Source organism: Rhinolophus hipposideros (genome assembly GCF_964194185.1).
Source record: "Rhinolophus hipposideros genome assembly, chromosome: 11".
NCBI lineage: Eukaryota > Metazoa > Chordata > Mammalia > Chiroptera > Rhinolophidae > Rhinolophus > Rhinolophus hipposideros.
In genome coordinates this window covers 79,499,563-79,517,855 of record NC_138057.1, presented here as the reverse complement: position 1 = coordinate 79,517,855, position 18,293 = coordinate 79,499,563, and the positions used below count along the sequence as shown (strand labels likewise).

At 48.3% G+C, this 18,293-nt stretch overlaps 1 protein-coding gene across 1 annotated transcript in view; it reads left to right on the top strand.

The window, feature by feature from the left end:
* RAPGEF1 (Rap guanine nucleotide exchange factor 1) overlaps positions 1-18,293 on the top strand; it is a 131,732-nt gene that overhangs the window by 71,469 nt on the left and 41,970 nt on the right. The window contains exons 5-10 of the mRNA XM_081065820.1: positions 2,346-2,502; positions 13,651-13,739; positions 14,368-14,520; positions 15,005-15,128; positions 15,533-15,722; positions 16,863-17,363. Of these exons, the coding sequence (XP_080921946.1) occupies positions 2,346-2,502; positions 13,651-13,739; positions 14,368-14,520; positions 15,005-15,128; positions 15,533-15,722; positions 16,863-17,363 (1,214 nt within the window). The remainder of the gene's footprint in view (positions 1-2,345; positions 2,503-13,650; positions 13,740-14,367; positions 14,521-15,004; positions 15,129-15,532; positions 15,723-16,862; positions 17,364-18,293) is intronic.

Genomic DNA, 18,293 nt, shown 5'->3' with positions numbered 1-18,293 from the left:
TTGGTAGTATGTCGCTACCAGGATTGTTGCTTCGTGGAGTGTGGGCCAGCAGCTCTGCCGGGGAAATGGCTTTCTAGACATGCCAGCCCTGGAAGAATCGGTCAAGTAATATGAGAATAGTTTGAGGGTATCTTTTGTCTGTGGGGAGGTTTTGTAATTATTTTATAGCTGACAAAAATTATTTAATGTTTATAACAATCTCCTAGAGGGAAAAGGAAATACCTGGGTGTGGTTGTAAGAAACGATTTTTTTTTTCCTGGTAGTCCTTTGGCATTTAAGGGATTTTCCTCCTGAAATTCTCCCAAAGAGCCAACATTTTTATTGCTCTCCCTGAGATGATCGAAAATGCTTCCTGAAATGTTTCTTTTAGCTTCTTTTCATCATCTCCTTGCCCCCAGTGCAGTTTGTAAGCTAGGAGGAGCTTTCCTGCCCTCCACTCAGAACCCTTCTGCAGGCTGGGTCCTGGCGGGCAGGCTTTTTGCCACCCTTCCCCAGGTTGCCAGGATGGTGGTGAGCTGGCCTTTGGACAAGCAGCTGGCTACTCAGTGTGAGCAGTGAATGGAGGATTCTCCTGCACAGCGAGTGGGATCACCCAGGATCCGGGCCTGCCTGCGCTGTAGACAGCTTGCATTATCATAGTACAGGGCTCGCCTGCCTTCCTTCCTTCCTTCCTTCCGTCCTTCCGTCCTCCCTTCCTCCCTTCCTCCCTTCCTCCCTTCCTCCCTTCCTTCCTTCCTTCCTGTCTTAGCCCCTTGATACAGAGAGGTATTCTGCTTCCAAGCGAATCATGTGAAAGGCAGACACAACTGCCAAACCCTTTAGGCGCTATCAGGGAAATAGTATCATTCGAGGCAGGTAGGAAGTAAGTGTTCTATTGAAGTGCCCCCGCTTCACCGAGTGCCCTTAGTTGAACAGAGTAGTGCTTTGGCGGCAGCCCCAGGGCACCCTGCCTGCCAGGACCCAGGAGGCAGTCGTTAGAGTACCTTCCCCGCCAGCGTGAGTCAGCTAGGATCCAGCCCCCAGGAGAGACCGCACTTTGTTTTCCCCTCAGTCCTGTGTCCTAAGAGGGTAGGGCCGACACCACATACTTTTCACTCGTGGTTTCCTCCGAAGCAGCTAGACCTGGCTTTGTCAGGCTCCTCTTGTAAACTTTGCTTATTGCTAATGGGGCTCCAGGAGGATGCTTTGGCTCTGCGTGACTCTCCTGTTGGAACATGCAGAGTGGAATGACTGCTACGTGGGATTTTAGCTCTCCTGGGAGCACGTTGTCCGCCTCACCTGGTTCTGCAGAGCTTCCCGTTAGTGTTGTTTGAGCCAGACTTTGTGTTAAATAGCTTTGTTTTTAGAACCTGTTGTAATCATGTCTTAACAATATTATATGTACTTTTCTCAAAATGATATCTTTGACTCCTAAACGTCTGCCTCGTTTTTCTTTCTTTTTCTTTTTAATTTTTTGATTAGAAGAGGGGGCAGCCAACAGGTTTTCTATATTTTCGCTCTTCTTCCATTGTAATACGTAATATTTAAAGTGGAAAATAATCCTGTCTGTAACTCTTACAGAAAAATTTTCTATAGCTATTTAAAAATATGTGAAAGATGTAAAAATTCTTCATTTTGGCCCCCACTACAACCGGTGAGGTACCCAGAAATACTGGGGGCTTCTGTTCGTATGCGCTGGCCTCACAGTGTATCTGCACCCACCCCCACCCCCCAGGTATCCTCGTCTCCGATTTGTCATCGTTCTGGAAACTCTTCATTAGTGCGGTCCCCTGGCCTCTCGGCCATGGTTGTGGCACTCAGGGAGGCGAAGCTGAACTCGCAGCAGAGGACTTCTAGTAAATTGCAGATCTGTTTGTGCTCGTGTTTTAAAGGCTGTTCCTGTAAAGGACCCTGCCTGCTCGAGTGCCACAAACCTGTTGGCTCCTTATGACACATCGGACAGGAATTTTAGTCTAACTCCAGACAACAAGTGTATGATGCTTTGCCCCAGTCCAATGGTTAGCTAGGAGGAGGGGAGGGGTGGTACCCCGCAGAGACATCATCAGAATCTTGGGTAATGCAAAGTTTGCAAAAGCGGATTAATTATCATGATGGAGTTTTTTGTTAGAGTTGGGAAATGAAAAAAAAAGGCAAGACTAGAAGGCTTTGCAAGTTTTTGTTGGCTGTGAGGAGACAGGTTCAGGGAGGGAGGGTTGATTCATCAAAAGGTGCAGATTTCACAGAAAGAAAGATTGGGAAACATGCCCTGGTCACTGACAAACTGGCCCTGTGCTAAATGGATATCCTCAAGTGATTCATGCCATGGATTTTTAATATTCTCCTTAAAAATCTTCCCTTCCCTCCAGCTCAGCCCTCTCCTCCTGCTATAGCCGAGTGTACCAAAGTCTCGCCAACCTCATTCGCTGGTCTGACCAAGTGATGCTGGAAGGTGTGAACTCAGAAGATAGAGAGACGGTGACAACCGTGAGGGGCGTCATCAAGGCTGTGCTGGACGGAGTGAAGGTACGGACTTAGCGCAGGCTCCCTGCTGGACGCTTATCACACAGGAACTTGTTCCTAAACTCAGCGCGTCAGAATGACAGTCTCCCAGCGTCTCTGGAGTTGGGACGCTGCTCTGGCTGTTACAGAGTCCATTCTCGGGTACAAATGGCTCGCACAGCAATACAGGGCTTTGGAGTACGTGGCCCAAGAATTGGAAAAGCTGCCGGAGCAGTCAGCCTTTACCGAGCATTGTATTAAATCTTCTGTGAGTCTTTATGTGAAACTCTGGCTCTGCATGCTTGTCAGCTAGAAAATTGTTTTTTCATTGACTCTTAGCAAAACTCCCAGCTGGTCAACTGCCAGCTTTCCGTGTTCTGAAAACTGGGATTCCTGGTACAAATCAGGATTGAGATGAGTAAGTGAAGCTGTCTGTAGTCGAAGTCCCTCACGTGGTCTGTGACTTGACTTCCCTGGAAAGTCAGAGGTGGCGCAGTAGGAAACTGTGTCCTAAGGAAGGAGGGACGCCGAAGCCAGAGAGTGCCTGGGATTGTTGACAGAAGAAATCCTAGTGGATGAGGAGCAAGGCAGAAAGAACACAGGGCACGAGCCGGGTGGGGCCTGCCTGTCAGGACAGGGCTGTGCGCAGGGCAGAGGGGGAGGACCCTGCTCTTACGTGAGGCCATCTAATACAGCGCGAAGAGAGTGGCCTTGGGGCCCGGCTAGGTTTGACTCCCAAGTTCACCACTTGTCTGTGAACTTGAGCAACTCACTCGAGGGCTCTGGACCTTTGTTAATTCATCTATAAACGAGGGATTAGGTTGGTGCAAAAGTCATTGCGGTTTCTGCAATTTGTAACCTTTAAACTGCAATGACTTTTGCACCAGCCTAATACATTGGGTGGTGTCCTGTATTGTAGTGTTTGTATTGTAGGAGGGATTAAATTAGTTAACACAGGCTGTCTTAGAACACCCTGTCACATCCTAGCCCTCAGACCTGAGCTGCCTTCCGTTACTGAGGCTGTGCTCAAGGCGTATGCCTGCACAGGTCTCTTGGCTTGAAAAACCTGTGTTCTCCTCCCGTCTAGACCCTTCAGTCCAAACTCATAGCTGGGATACTTACCCTAGGTAAAACATCATTTCTTTCCCAGGCAGCCATGCTATCAGATTTCTGAAAGCTGCTTCCTTGGATTCACATTTGCCACAAGCTCTGGGAAGTGGAGTAAGGACCCCCAAAGGGTAAACGTCTCAGAAGAGAGGCTCAGAAGGCTTTGCTTACCATACCATGTTACCACTGCTCCAGCACACACTCCTGGCTGAGGAAGCTGGTGGCGTGCCACCTCCAGCACCGTGTAGGGCTACTGTGTCTGCTGGGACCTTGTTGAGTTCATTTAGACAGAGGCTTGACTAGACGACATCAACATTTCTTCTAGCTCCCAGGTTCTCCTCGTTTCCCAGAGTTCCTAGGTCACACGTTACCTATTTTGGCCAGTGAGATTCAAGGGTGTAGCCCAGTGGCTGTCGTGTAAGACCTTATGGCACATTCTGGCTTTTGGGGTGCAGTCACATACGTTACCTCATTCCATTTTCCCAGCAGCTCTTTGAACTCAAGGCCAGAATGAGACACGACCTGGGTCACACTTCAGCAGCAGTCTGTGGGCTTCTGGCTCACCCACTCCTTGCTCTTCCCATCCGGGCTTCTGGAAATGCCATTTACTGAAAGTTGCTGTTTTGCAGGTGACACTGTTAAGGTTTCCTCCTACCAAATTGATTGTGATGAGAAGTTCAAAACAAGTGAGAACGTCCAAAATAGGAGAGAGAGTTTCGACGTATAGCTTTGTGACATGCCCGAGTAGATTTTCCTTTATGGAATCATGAAAGCTCTACTGGATCGGTTGAAAGAAAAATTTCTCTTGATTTTTCATGTTGACCAAGATGAGACGGAGGGCAAGGAACCTATAAATTATAAACTTTTCAGTGTCTGAAAGCAAAGAACTTTTCCACAGTTGTTTTAAAAACATCTTCAGGTGAGGGCCTCTATAAACTTGGTTTTGTTTTATTTCTCCGACATGCACTTACAGAGAACCTCTTGGTGCCAGCAGTGTGATAGAAGGGGGGATACAGTGATAAGCAAAGCCCACGGTGCCTGCCTGATGGAGCTTACAGTCTAAGGCAGGGAAAGACAACAAATAAGAACGTGTAATTCTATCATTGTAAGTAAGACTGGTGCTATGAAGAAAAAATGGCACGTGGTATTACTTGGGTGTACAGGTGGCCTTCCTTTCTCAGGATGGGCAGAGATGCTTCCCAGGAAGGCACAGACAGGCTAAAGCCTGAAGGATGAGCAGGCATTGGCCTGTGTTACTGGAAGCTTCTCATCGTTGAGATCAGTCAAGGCAGCAGGGACCCTTGACGGCCATGTTGGCGTTTGTTGCTTAGGTCTAAGAGTAATGCAGCTACTATTTGGTACCCACTCAGTGCTGATAACAGCTCTCGAGGCAGCACACTTGCCCCTTTCCAGCTGTGGGAACTGAGGCTGCGGCCGATCAGCAGTCAGTGCCCACCCACCCCTGTCCACCCACAGCACCCTCAGCCGCCGCCCACGAGGAGGGGTCGTGGGCCGCCCAGGGATTTGTGTGCTCCCACCTCCAAGCCAGAGGCTGCCGGCCTCTCTTGCCGTCCCCTTAGAAGCCCGCGTGGGAGTGATGTGACAGCCTCAGTCCGCTGGGAGGGGCGGGGCTGTGTATTCATGAGGGTGTCGTCATCCCACTTAGAGGAGAAATGTTGGCACTGCACTTCTTTCAACTGACTCACCATCTTTCAAGTAACTCCGTTGTTGAATGGAATTTTTTTTTTTTTTAAGGACTGAAGTGTTTTTAAAACAGGATTACTTTGTTTTTGTCCCTGAATGGGTAGCACCATTTATTACTTAAACCCTCACGTAAATGTCACTTGTTAGCTCTGTAACCTTGGGCAAGTTACGTCTCCGAGTTTCAAGTAGGTTTTTAAATATTTACCCTGAAGATTTGAAGAAAGATTAAGTGAAATAATGTATATAAAGTACCTAGTAAGTACCGGGTGCCCCGTAAATGGTGGGTAAGTACTGCTAACTGTGGAAATGTTCATTTCTGGAACAGCTCACATTTACCAACTTGACAATGATTGTGGCCCTTTTCCATGGAACTTTGTAAGGCTCAGGTAAAGGATAAACTTCTGTTATGATCTCATCTGCTCCGGTCACGTGCTCTACCCGGGGCAGCCTGAGGCTCAGAGATGAGAGAGCCTCTCCAAGGGAGGAGGTGAAAGACCTTTGCTTTCCTGAATCTCTACGAAGCACCCCAGTCTGGCTTTCAGGAGACAGAGCTCCTCAAGGTCAAACACGTACCCCAGTCTGTCCTTTTGAAACCAACACCCAGCTCTTCCTCCTAACTTGACCATTTAAATTGCAGCTTTTCTTCTGATCTCAGATTTACAACTTTGTACCCATCTCTCTGGGCTCTGCTCTGCCCTGTTTGCAGACTCTCGGGGTCTCCACTCTCAGGCCTCGAGCCTCTTTCCCTGGCCTCCAACCACACTGCTCCCACCCCCATCCACACACATTTCTTTTTTAATTTAAAAAAGAAAAGCTTTACACTGACAAACTTGGGGGGAAACTCGAAATACCTGTAGTTCTGCCACCGCCCAAAATTGGGCTTCTGTACATTTACTTTGTGTAACACGAATATTTTGGAAGAAATGTTTTCCTGCCTATATCCGTTAGGATTAGGTTTAACTGAATTTTAAAATACAGAACTTTACTTCCGTTTCATATATAAGAAGCCCTGAGATAGGCAGCCAAGGCTTATGTGACATTTTCACAAAATGGCCAGGGCGAGGTCTTCTCCCCTTGCTTTCCTGCCATCCTTAGCACATGGATTTCACCTCATGGTCCAAGGTGGCTGCTCAGTCTCCATCCATTAGGACTACCTTCCAGCCAGCAAGGAGAAAGAGAGAATAGGAAGCTGTGCCGTCTCCATTCAGGGGTGCTTCCTCACTAGGCCTCACAGAACTTTCACCTACATTCTACTGGCCAGAACTTGGACACGTGTCCATAAGAAAGAACAGATGCTGTGGGGCAACTAGCTGTCTGCCACGCTGACATTTCAAATAATCCATCTCTTTTTATGCCTCATTCAGCCCATTTTTAAATTGTTGGATGAAAAATTTCAAACATTCGCCAAGAAGAGAACAGTGACGCAGCCCATCACATAGTCCCACAGTTGTCCACGCACGGCCAGTCTTGTTTCTTCTGTCCCTCTCCCTACTCCCTTGGCTGGTTTGCAAGCAAATTCCAGACGACATGTCGTCTCCTCGGTCAGTGACTTAGGACGTGGCTCCAGAACAAGGCCAGCTTTCTCTGTGAAGGCCCAGACAGTAAATATCTCAGGCTCTCGGGCTCCATGCAGTCTCTGCTGCATGTTGGTCTCAGTCGCACATTCTTTGTCTGATTCTTTACATTTCCTTTTCTTGAACAAAGCCTGCTCTCCTTGAGGGCCTTGTAAAGCAAGCCCTGAGCTGCGTTTGGCCTGCAGGTAGTTTGCTGCTTTTCAGCAGCTTTCAATTCAGGATCCAAAGGAAGTCCATCTACTCACTGCAATTTGTTCATCTGTGTGTATCCGCTCCGCGCTATTTCCTGCTCGCAACCTACTGGCTTTTCTAGGAAGGGTCATCTTTCCTAAACGTGTCCCACAGTCTGGATTTCGCGGATTACGTCTGTGCAGTGCTGTTTAACATGTTCCTCCGTCCCTGGGATTTCCTGTAAAACCAGAGGCCGAATCGGATTGGGGTTTCTTGCATTTAGAAGAATTCTCCCAAGATGGGGAGCCTGCGTGTCCTTCAAAAGGCGCCTTCTCCTTTGGGTGTTAACAGCTATTGCTGGTTATTGCCTAGACCCGTTCACTAAAGGTTGCAAAGTGATGACATTCTCACTCTTTCTGCTATTCTTACATCTTACTCGATAGGAATACATCTAACAGAGAGTCTTTCCCTTCTCAGTTTATGATCATCCTGAATTACAATCCTCGGAGGAAAGATGGAGTCAGTGCTCAATTTCTTCCTTTACTTACCAGATATCAAAATAACGAGGTTTCCTAGCATCCTCTAACAAGACCAAGGGATTCAGTTTTTTTTAAATATCATTTGGAACTCAGGAATGTAAGTACCCTTGGTAGATTCTGTTCCCTGCACTTACTGTCCTTAATAATGCCAAGGTCCCATCTCCGCACAGAGAACGCTGCAGGTCATTTCCTGAGTTCATTGTGACATGACCCTAGAAGCCTTTGATTGTTTTCTCACTTGTGGGATGAAAAGGCGTTGCGGGTTCACCCTGTGCGTGCTTATTTATTTATTTATTTATATAGGTGATGGCTTTATGGAGGTATAATTCCCATACCATGTGGTTCCCCCATAGACAATGTACAATTTAATGATTTCTAGCATATTCACAGAGTTGTGCCGCCATCACTACAGTCAATTTTAGAACATTTTTGTCACTTCAGAAAGTAACCCCATACCCTTTGTACTCCCCCTCGCCCATTTCTCTTCTTCCCCGCCCCTCATAGCTAGGCAGCCACTCAGCTGCTTTCTGTGTATAGATTTGCCTGCCCTGGACATTTCATATAAATGGAGTCATGTACTGTGTAGCCTTTTGTGACTGGCTCCTGTCACTCAGCATCACGTTTTCAGAGTTCGTCCCCGTCGTAGCGAGTGTCAGAACTTCATCCCTTTTTATGGCTGAGTAGCATTCCATTGTGTGGGTGGACCACATATTATTTATTCATGGACATTTGAGTTGTTTCCACCTTTTGGCAATTGTGAATACTGCTGCTGTGAACATTCGTGGACAAGTTTTTGTGTGGACATGTTTTCATTTCTCTTGGGTGTCCACGTAGGAGTATGATTGCCAGGTTGTATAGACCACTTTGTAAAGCAGCTGCGTCCTTTTGTGTCATCCTCCCAGCAGTACATGAGGGTTCCAATTTCTCCACCTTCTCACCAAGCTTTGCCACCATCGGTCAGTCTTTGCACTGCCGTCCTGGTGGCTGTGAAGTGGTAACTCCCTGTGGTTTGGGTTTGCTTTTCTCTAATGGGTGACAATGGCAGGTGTCTTTCCTGTGTTTCTTGGCCATTTGTATATCTTTGGAGAAATGTTTCTTCAAATCCTTTGCCCATTTTTAATTAGGTTATCTGTGGTTTTATTACTGAGTTATAAGTCATCTTGTACATTTCTTACCACAGACCTGAAATCAGCCAACCCTTTGAGGAAACCTGGTTCCTTTTAGTGGAAAATGGTATTTAGAGTCCACACTCCAAGGCTCAGGTTTCTTCATTGCTCCTGTTTGGTCCCGTGTTTTGTTTCTTTAAAACAGTACATCTTGAGTTTATACTAGTACATCCAATTCACATTCAGAACCACCAGGGTTTTTACTTAAACTCTTCAAACTTGTGTCTGAATTTTCCCCCTCCCACGCTGAAAATCCCAGTTTCAACAGTCTCAGCATAACGACTTACTTGGTTTTTCCCACACTACAAACGTAACCGTCTCAGCATAACAGCACCTGCTACTTCCGTCAGTGTGATTATTAAGACGTTATTAACATGTTCCAGAATTAGTTTTGACCTTCAGGTTACCCGTCATTTTGCAGTCATTTGAAGCAGCTCTTTGTGTGGCTGCATGGTTAGACTCCTGTTAGTCACCGTGAAGCTGAGTAATTACCACGTGTAGTGGGTTAAGTATTCCTGCTTTAAAGAGGAGGAGGAAAAGTGAAAGGAAGAGAGGGGAAAAGAAAGAGGACAATTGGTTATACGTAGTAGACATTTTCCTCTAGGAGTCGTATGGGATATACTTTGGTAAGTCAAAAAATGCACCACACATCTATTTCAGTTTCGTACATTCAGGGTTTGGGGGTATTTTTTGTTGTTGTTTTGTGTTTTAAAAGAATAGGGTGTCTTACTTAAAGTAAGACATCTCTCATTCCTCCAATCCCCTCTCTCCAGCCTATTTTCTGAGCCGCTCACAAAGGATTTTTTCTGGCAAACGTGCTAGCGTGAAGACTGCACCAAACACTTCCTGCTTTTTCACTCTCGAGGGCGTTGGGCTGTAGAAGCACGTTCTGTCCCAGCCAGGAGTCTGGCTTCAGGGGCCCACACGTGCTGTCTCGCGCTGCTTGCTCCACTTAGTGACAAGGCTGAGAGGAGGTCTGTCAGTTATCCGTGAGCTCCTGCAGGGCCTTTTTGGGGGGCTCCTGTAGGCATGTATTGCTGACGTTGTAGTGTCTTGCCCCTACTACCTGATTTTATTATGTTGGACACAAAGGTGCCCATATTTTAAATTGTGCCCCTCCCCCAGCACGTCCCCAGCCCGGCCCTGCCTCTCTGTGGGCCTCTGTGGCGTCCCACTTGAGGGGCACATCCAAGACCCCTGGCTGCCTTGGGACCAGGCATCAACCTCCAGGAGTCGCTCGGCACCCCTGTCCAGAGCCTGCGCTGCATTTTGCCTCTTCGTGAGTGTGGATGAGAAAGAAGTCACTTCCTCTCTTCTGTCACTGCCTCTCACCCACTTTGGATGTGGGCAGGGAAGGTCCCTTTTTGTCACCATAAAAAATCACACTGGGGCAGGCCACCCGTTACAGGAAACTCCCCACTGGCCTGTATTCAGTGTCCTGAGGGAAGAACATGTCTCAGAACAGATAACCCGCACGAGGGTTGTGTCATGGCCACAAGTACATGTCTCCCTGGGCTCTGGTCCCCAAAATCCACAGGGCCTGAAAGTGACAGAGGGTAGGCAGCGATGGGGCATGAGCAGGAGCTTCAGGCCGTGGGTTGGCAAATGGTGTGCTTTCAGTTAAAGCATGTTTTCCCTCTGCGTGAACCTGGAGCACACCGGCCACGACGTGGCATCCTTGGGGACCTTTGTGGTGGCGGCAGCATGGCCGTGAGTCTCGGGACATTGGTGTTGATCCTGGGTACCTCACAGGGGCCCCTCTGCCAGGCAGTGCCAAGGAAGGAAATGGGAATGGATAGGGCACCAGGGCTGTACCTTGATTTGGTGAAGGTCATTTAAGGTGAAAGCATCTCTGATCATTTTCAAGAGCAATAAAATGCACATGGAAATAAAGTGTTGTGTATTTATTTAGAAAGGCACTTTTCCAAATACCTTTTGGCTTTTGAAAACTGCTTTTTGGTGAACTGGCAGTTGTCTAGCTTATGGTCACTGGTTCTGGACACACGGTTTGGTGCTGTCTTTCTCAGCATTTTCCTAACCTGTGGATTGAAAAGCGTGACATCCTCTCGGGAACCCTGCCTTCAACAGGAGGAGTCGGTCATTTCCGAAGGAGAGCAGGGTGTTGGCATGATAGCTGGATACGTGTACATTCTGAGGGTTCTCTTCTGTCTGTGATGCTGAAGGCAGGCTGAGACTACACCTTCTGGCTGGTCTCTTTGGGCTGGAAGGTGGGTGGTAGGTACACAAAGCTGCCCCCCTTTCACTTCCAGTCTAGGCCAGCGCACTGGTGGAAGGGAGAGCGGCTAATCGTGATGTCATTTTGGAATTCGGTTGCATGCTTGCACATGTCCCTGTCATTCCATGATGCTTTTGCCATCGTTTGTTAGTCGAGTTCACCCAGTTACCTCTCCAGTAAGCTGACATTCTAATTATAATTGCTCACGAATCAGTAAAGAATTAGTGGAATTTTTTCTTACGTCAGCAGATGCACGCAGGCAGATCTCACTCTTCCTTTTGCCCTGCTTGTAAAGAAGAGCAAGCATGAATGTGGGGTTTCCAAGGCACTTTGCCTGGCCCTCTGACTCCCTCTGAGGCCATGATGCTCTTCTGTGTGACGTGCTTTTAGGACAAGCTGCCTTTCCCATCATCCTCCAGGCGATGGGTGCAGCCTTCATATCACCTGCTGTCTCTCCTAGTCACCTGGTCTCATCTCCATCCTGTCTGTGAACCCCAGCTAGGTAGCTGTTCCTGCACTTTTCGTGAGATTTTATTTAACTTTTATAGTGTGATAACAGGAAAATTTTAACCTTTCTTCTGCCAGCACTTGATTCTACACGTTTCTCTAAGAATAGGTATCAGCTGTGAGAGGGCGGTGACGCTGGTTCTGGTTATATGAAGTATGTCTTTATTTATTGATTTTTTTTAAAATTAGTATTTCAGAAGTAACACATACCCGTTGTAGAAAATTTTGAAAGAGCAGAGAAACAAAAACAAGAAAAGAAGGAGTGTTTCATGGCCACATTTTTTACTATATGTGTGTTCTTGGTTTGGTTTTATTTCCAAAACGTACTATATATACACCAGTGTACCACCTGGCTTTTTTTCCACTTAACGTTGTATTACATTTTTTCTTCATGCTGTCATATGTTCTTGTTGTGAGTTGGTTTTTAATGGCAATATAATGGTCCATTGTTTGGTTCTAGCATATTATGTAATCAGTACCTAGTACTGAATACTTAATTATGGAATAGGGAATAGTCTAATTTTATTACATATGATGCTATGATCACCATCCTTGGTGGCTTAATTTTTACACACATCCATGACATTTTCCTTGGGCTAAATTATTGTTTAAAAATGCAAATATTTAAGGCTTTTGATATGTACTGATAAGTCATCCTCTAGAAAGTCCAAAGCATTATTCCCATCCACCATGTCTGGAAGTTTCTGTTTTATTACCATCTAAACTGGAGACTCTTCTGATTATCGATCATCGGTATTTGCATTTGCGGGTTTCTTCTTTGATGTTTCTTTGGTGTGTTCATCTTCTTTCTAAACAATCCTTGCTCTAGCAAGGCTCTCTTTTTGCCTTACCGCGTCTGTTGTGATTCCTGTGTGTGGCGTTTTGAGTTTGGGAGGCTTTGCAGGGACACATCGCTTGAGTGCCCACTTGCGTCCATGGCCGCCTGCTCTGTAACTTGCTAATAGACATTCATGCTGAGAGCCTGAACTCCGGCTACAGCACATGTGGGTCCTCCCGAGATGTCCATCCACAGGAGAGTGGACAGAGAAAGTGGGGTTCACCCATACAACTCAGCAGTGAGAAGGACAGACCCCTCAGGCACAGGCGCACAGAGCTGTGGGTGTTACGCTGTGCGACAGAGTAGGGTCGTGGTTGCCTGGGTCTGGGAGGGCGGCGGGAAGGGAGGAGCGACTGGGAATACCATTTCTTTGGGACATGAGGAAAAGTCCTAACATTGATTGTGTTGATGGTGACACAACTCTGTGACCAGACTAAAAGCCACCAAACTGCCTCTGAATGGCTGGATTTTACGGCATGTGAGTTAGCTGTCCACGAAGCTGTTCGGAGAAAGACGATAGGCACAAGTAAGCATACGCTGGATGCTTCCCGGGGACGCACATCAAGTTCTAGGCAAAGGTGATGTGAGAAGCTCGAGGGAAAAAGTGGCTGGAGTGGGGCAGATTGTCTCGAGAGAGCGGTGGAAATGTCCTGTATTTTTGAGTGGTGCTTCTCGGGGTACACCATCATGAGGGCTCATCAGACAGACGGGGGAAGTGCATTCTGACTGAGAAAGCACGTGAGCCCGATACTATCTCCTCCTCATCCTCCACCTTTTCTATTGAAACAGTCGTTTTTAAGGTTATTTCTCTGCTGGCTAATATGCCCTGAACGTTCTGTCTGTTGACAAAGATCCCAGCCAGTCACCTCAGGACCCCAGCTGCCACCACTCCCGTAACTGGCTCACTTTCGGAACCCACCCTCCCAGAGCCAGAGGCGCTTTGGGGAGCAGCGTCCTGCACGCTGCAGAGAACTGGAGTGCTGCTTCCCCCCAAAGCGCCTGGCAGTGTGTGCTACCGGGAGTTTCGTTTGTGTGATGAACTTAGTCATTTTCAGACAACAGGGTTTGTCATTTCTCCCTTCTAAGAGGAAGTACCTTGACGCATTTGAACTTTCTCGACAGGCTGTGAAGGTATCTTTGGAGGGCAGGGACATTTTGGGAAGTCAGACAGATTACCTCAGTGAAATAACGCTTGCATTTATGGTGTGTGGGAAAGCTGGAGGCACAGAAACAAGACTGGAGAACAGGCCACTGACCCACATCATCATGCACACTCAGCCGTGAGGAACTTTCCTCGGGCCTCATTGCTTTTCTCTTGTGTGGGGTGTAGGAGCTGGTGAGACTCACCATTGAGAAGCAGGGTCACCCGTCTCCAACAAGCCCAGTGAAACCCAGCTCCCCCGCCTGCAAACCCGATGGGTAAGTGCTGATTAAACCCTCGCGTCCCTGTGGTCACATTGGCTCTGCCCTTAAATGGGAACCCAGTCGATCAGCCCATTCCAGCTAGACTGTTTGAGGCCCACATTCTTGTTTCAGTGAGTCTGCTCTGTGCCTGTGTTATGTTAGAGCGTGGGTAGCTCACACCTGGTTTGGTGTTTCCTGGTCTCGAGGTACACAGTCACCATGACTCCTTCTAAGGGTGGGATAGGTGTGCACAGTGACCCCACCTCGTGCTTCTCCTGACCAGCTTCCCTTCAGAATTGGAAAGAACTGTGAAGGTTGGGTTTTTGAGATTTGGCTTAAGAGAATTTGGCCTTATCTACTACAAGCCCCACGTGCAAATATAAAACATAAATTTAGAGCAATTTAGAGAGACTTTAGATCATCTCGTCTAAGGGTTTCTTTTACAGGTGAGGAAACTGGGATACAGTCAGGACTTGGCCTATCTCCTGTCTTTTGTTGGTGATGAGATGAAACCCAACTGGCAACCCTGCCTGTGCCGTGGAGTATAGGGTGCATGTCCAGTGCTCTGCCCAGGCCTTCCACCCGTCATTTCCCCACCTGTGTTCTGGAACCTTCTGTAATCCCAGTTCTTTTCAATTCTCAGCCAATCTGAGCTCCCTCTGACAGATCGAGAGATGGAAATTCTAAACAAGACAACTGGCATGTTACAGCCACCCGAGCTACTCCCAGACTCTACTGATGAAGAGATCGCACCCCCCAAACCCCCCTTACCTGGCATTCGGGTGGTGGATAACAGGTAACTTTCTATTTTTCTAGCACCCTCTTCTGTTTATGACATAATATGATGAATGGATGGGTAGAATGAGCCGAAAAGAAGCCAGTGCCAGTAGGGTAAGAACTGGGAGCCCAGCCCCTTGCTTGTTAGAAACCTTGGAAGTTTGACCTTCCTCGTGGGGCGTCTCTGGAGGACGTGAGTCCAGTCCCAGCGCCCTCCCTGGCCACACACTCCCAGAACTCCCAACGGCTTGCCTTGTAGCCTTAGCCAAGCAAAAACTGGTCCAGTTTATTATGGAAGGAAAAGAAAGAGTTTTTCTGATACTAGTTTTTTTTGGCACTGATAGAATTATTTTGGCAGAAGGGGAGTGGGATGGGAGTGGAAAGTGTAAAAAGTAGGTGTGAAGTGTTTAATAATGAATAATGAATAATTCTGTACCCTCCTATCTGTTTAAAGAGTTTTGTTTGGGTTGTTTGATGTGACGGGATTTCTCCATCTATTTCAGTCCCCCACCAGCGTTGCCACCGAAGAAAAGGCAGTCAGCTCCCTCTCCCACCCGAGTGGCCATCGTGGCCCCCATGAGTCGGGCCACCAGTGGCTCTAGTTTGCCCGTTGGAATTAATAGACAGGTAATGCAGCCCCACCTGGAAAGGTGGGGGAGGCTTTGGGTCTGGGAAGTCCATTCCTTCAGCCCCGTGTGTTAGAGGATGTCTGTCGGCCGGGTTGAAGTTTCCTTAGTCGTTCTTCTCTCTGCAGGACTCGGTAGAATTCCCATGTGGGGCTTGGACTGGGGCTGGGAGTGGGCATGGCAGGCTGGAACCCAGAGCTGTCTCCCCAATACCTGAGCTCGGCTCCGAGGCCCTCCCCAACCACACACTCCAGTTACTGCTTCCTTCAGAGACGTGGGCCTTTGCAGCAGGTTTCCAGGCTGGCAGCATTTCCTTCTCTAAGTAAATGGACCAGCTCCCTCTCCCTTGGTCTCTGCCACCATTTCTAAGAAGTGACTTGGATTGTTGTTGTTTTTCCACTCAAGGACTTTGACGTGGACTGTTACGCGCAGAGGCGCCTGTCGGGGGGCAGCCACTCGTACGGCGGGGAGTCCCCCCGCCTATCCCCCTGCAGCAGCATGGGCAAGCTCAGCAAGTCGGACGAGCAGCTGTCCTCCCTGGACAGGGACAGGGACAGCGGGCAGTGCTCCCGGAACACAAGCTGTGAAACACTAGGTGGGCTGCGGGCCCATTGTCACTACGGTCCCCTCATTTCTGGTGGCTTCTTGGAGGTCGTACTGTGATGCCAATCACTGGCTACGTGACCTTGGCCGAGTCATTCAGAATCTGGGCCTCGGTCTCTTCATCTGCGCAATGGAGGGTGCCAATATCTGTCTCTCTAGGAGGTTGAAAGTTTAAATGAAATAACGAGACCAGGCCACATAGGAGACACTCAAATGGTAGCTGTTGTTACGGTTAATCTGTCAGTGTGTAATCTGACTCCCTTTGCCGACATTGAGGGCCATCTGTGCTAGAGCTACAGATGAAGGGGCGAGCCCCTGACAACTTTTGACAGAGGATGAGGGCAGGTGAGCAGCACAGGCGAGCCCTCGTTGGCACTGGCCACCTGCAGCGAGGGCCGGATGCGAGTTTGAAAGGCAGTTTGGCACGAGGCTTATAGAGAGCAAAGCTGTTCGTGTCCCATGAACTAGATATTTCACTTCTGTGAGTTTATCTTAAGCACATAATCAGAGATTTATAGCAAGATTTCTGTCCAAGGATGTAATCTCAGCATCATTAAGAGTAGTGATAAACAGGAAATAATCTGCCTACTCAGTGGTAGAAAACCAGACAAATTATGATACGTCCATTTGACGGAATCATACATAGCTAATAAAAAATCAGTTGTGATCTAGTGATCGATCAGCGGGCAGAGTGCTAGGGCACTTACATAGTATTTTCTGAATTTGGTTTAAAAACAAAGAATTCGAGTGGGGGGGAAAGACTTAGAAGGAAACACATTAAATCGTAAACAGAAATTATAGTTAGATGATGGGATTGTGGATGATTTTTGACATTGTTTTTTTCCCACATTTTCGACAGTGGTCACGTATTTTCTTTTTAAGCAATTCGAAAGATACAGGAAAGGACAAAGAATAGACTAGCAAGCAGCTGTATTCCCGTCTGTTTTTACTTTCACAAGCAGGGAGACAAATGAGAATATCAGTAAAGCAACGGCCTTCTAGGGGAGGAGGGAGGCAGGGTTGTGTCCCACCCTGAAAGCCAGGGCTTGGCCCCGGGGCGGGGGGTGGGGGGGGCGTGTTCTTCTGCGGGGGTCTTGTGCCTGACAGTGCGTCTTTCCTGTGTTGAATGCAGATCAGTATGACCCCGACTACGAATTCCTCCAGGAAGACCTCTCGAACGTGGACCAGATACCTCAGCAAGTGGCCTGTAACCTTAGCCCGCTGCCGGAGTCCTTGGGGGAGTCGGGGTCTCCGTTTCTTAGCCATCCTTTCCAGTTGCCTCTTGGCAGCTGTCCCCAGCAGGAGGGGCCCTTGGCCCCGGGGCAGCCGACGGACACACCGCCTGCCCTCCCCGAGAAGAAGCGCAGGAGCGCTGCCTCCCAGACCGCGGACAGCTCCGGCTGCAGGGTGTCCTACGAGCGGCACCCGTCCCAGTATGACAACATCTCCGAGGAGGACCTGCAGACCCCCGCCGCGGCCCAGGCCGGCCCCTTCACGCCCTTTGCTGCTATTCTCCCCTTTCAGCAAGGAGGTTCCTCAGCCTCTGTCGAATTTGTGGGTGATTTCACTGCTCCCGAATCAACGGGTGACCCCGAAAAACCGCCTCCTCTTCCAGAGAAGAAAAACAAACACAGTAAGCTTTTGTTGAGCTTTTGTCGGGAAGCACATTTTGTAACCTAAAGTGGTGGTGTGTTTTATTGAAGCATTAGACCAGAATCAAACCAGTGGCCTCGTAAGTTCATAAAAGATAGGACCCCAGGTACGTGCGTGGGCACTTCTGGGAGCTCCATTTTGCCAATATTGGTGATGGTTTTTAAAGCCTGATAAGCTGACCTCTCCTCATGGCCTCGGTTAAATCTGGTCTCCACAGAGCCCAGGTGTTTGGCCTCTTGTAGGTAGGTGGCAGTCAGGTGACCTTCTGGCCCGAGCGCATGGTGACAGAGGGAAACGACTGTCCTGGCATTCAGGACAGTATTACAGCAACAACCGGGTAAGGCATGGTAGACATGTGAATTTGAGTAGAGCTTGCTGCCACCCCAGACGGCTGTTCTCAGAGTCCCCGATAGTGTGCTGGGTGGCTGATGAGAGAGACCCTGGTGCCACTGTCTCCTGTTTGCTCTGAAATGTCACATAATGACTTGGAACTTGAGGTGGCCTCAGGACACCTTTTGGACCAGATCTTTTAATACATGATGTTATTGACGCCCAGGGGTGGAGCTGACGTTCTGGATTTTCGTATTTTGAATATTTTCCAACTGTAAATTTGCCATTGAATTCCAAAGTGGCGTTCTACTTGACCTTTTTTTCTGCTAGCTCCCCCGCTGCTCCCCGTTGCCTCTGTCTCTGCCCCCTGCCCTCTCCCCATGTCACTGGCACGGTTCTGCTTGTTTTTCCTTGGGCGGACCGCTGTCCCCATTTGGATGTGTGTCGCCACAGCAGCCCCACCCCCAGGGTTCCTGGCCTCAGGTGAAGCAGCCAGCAGAGAACTTCTCCAAACTTGAAATTGAATCTCCCTTCCAAATTCCTTAGTGAGAACATCTGATTGGCTCTCCTAGGGCAGGCC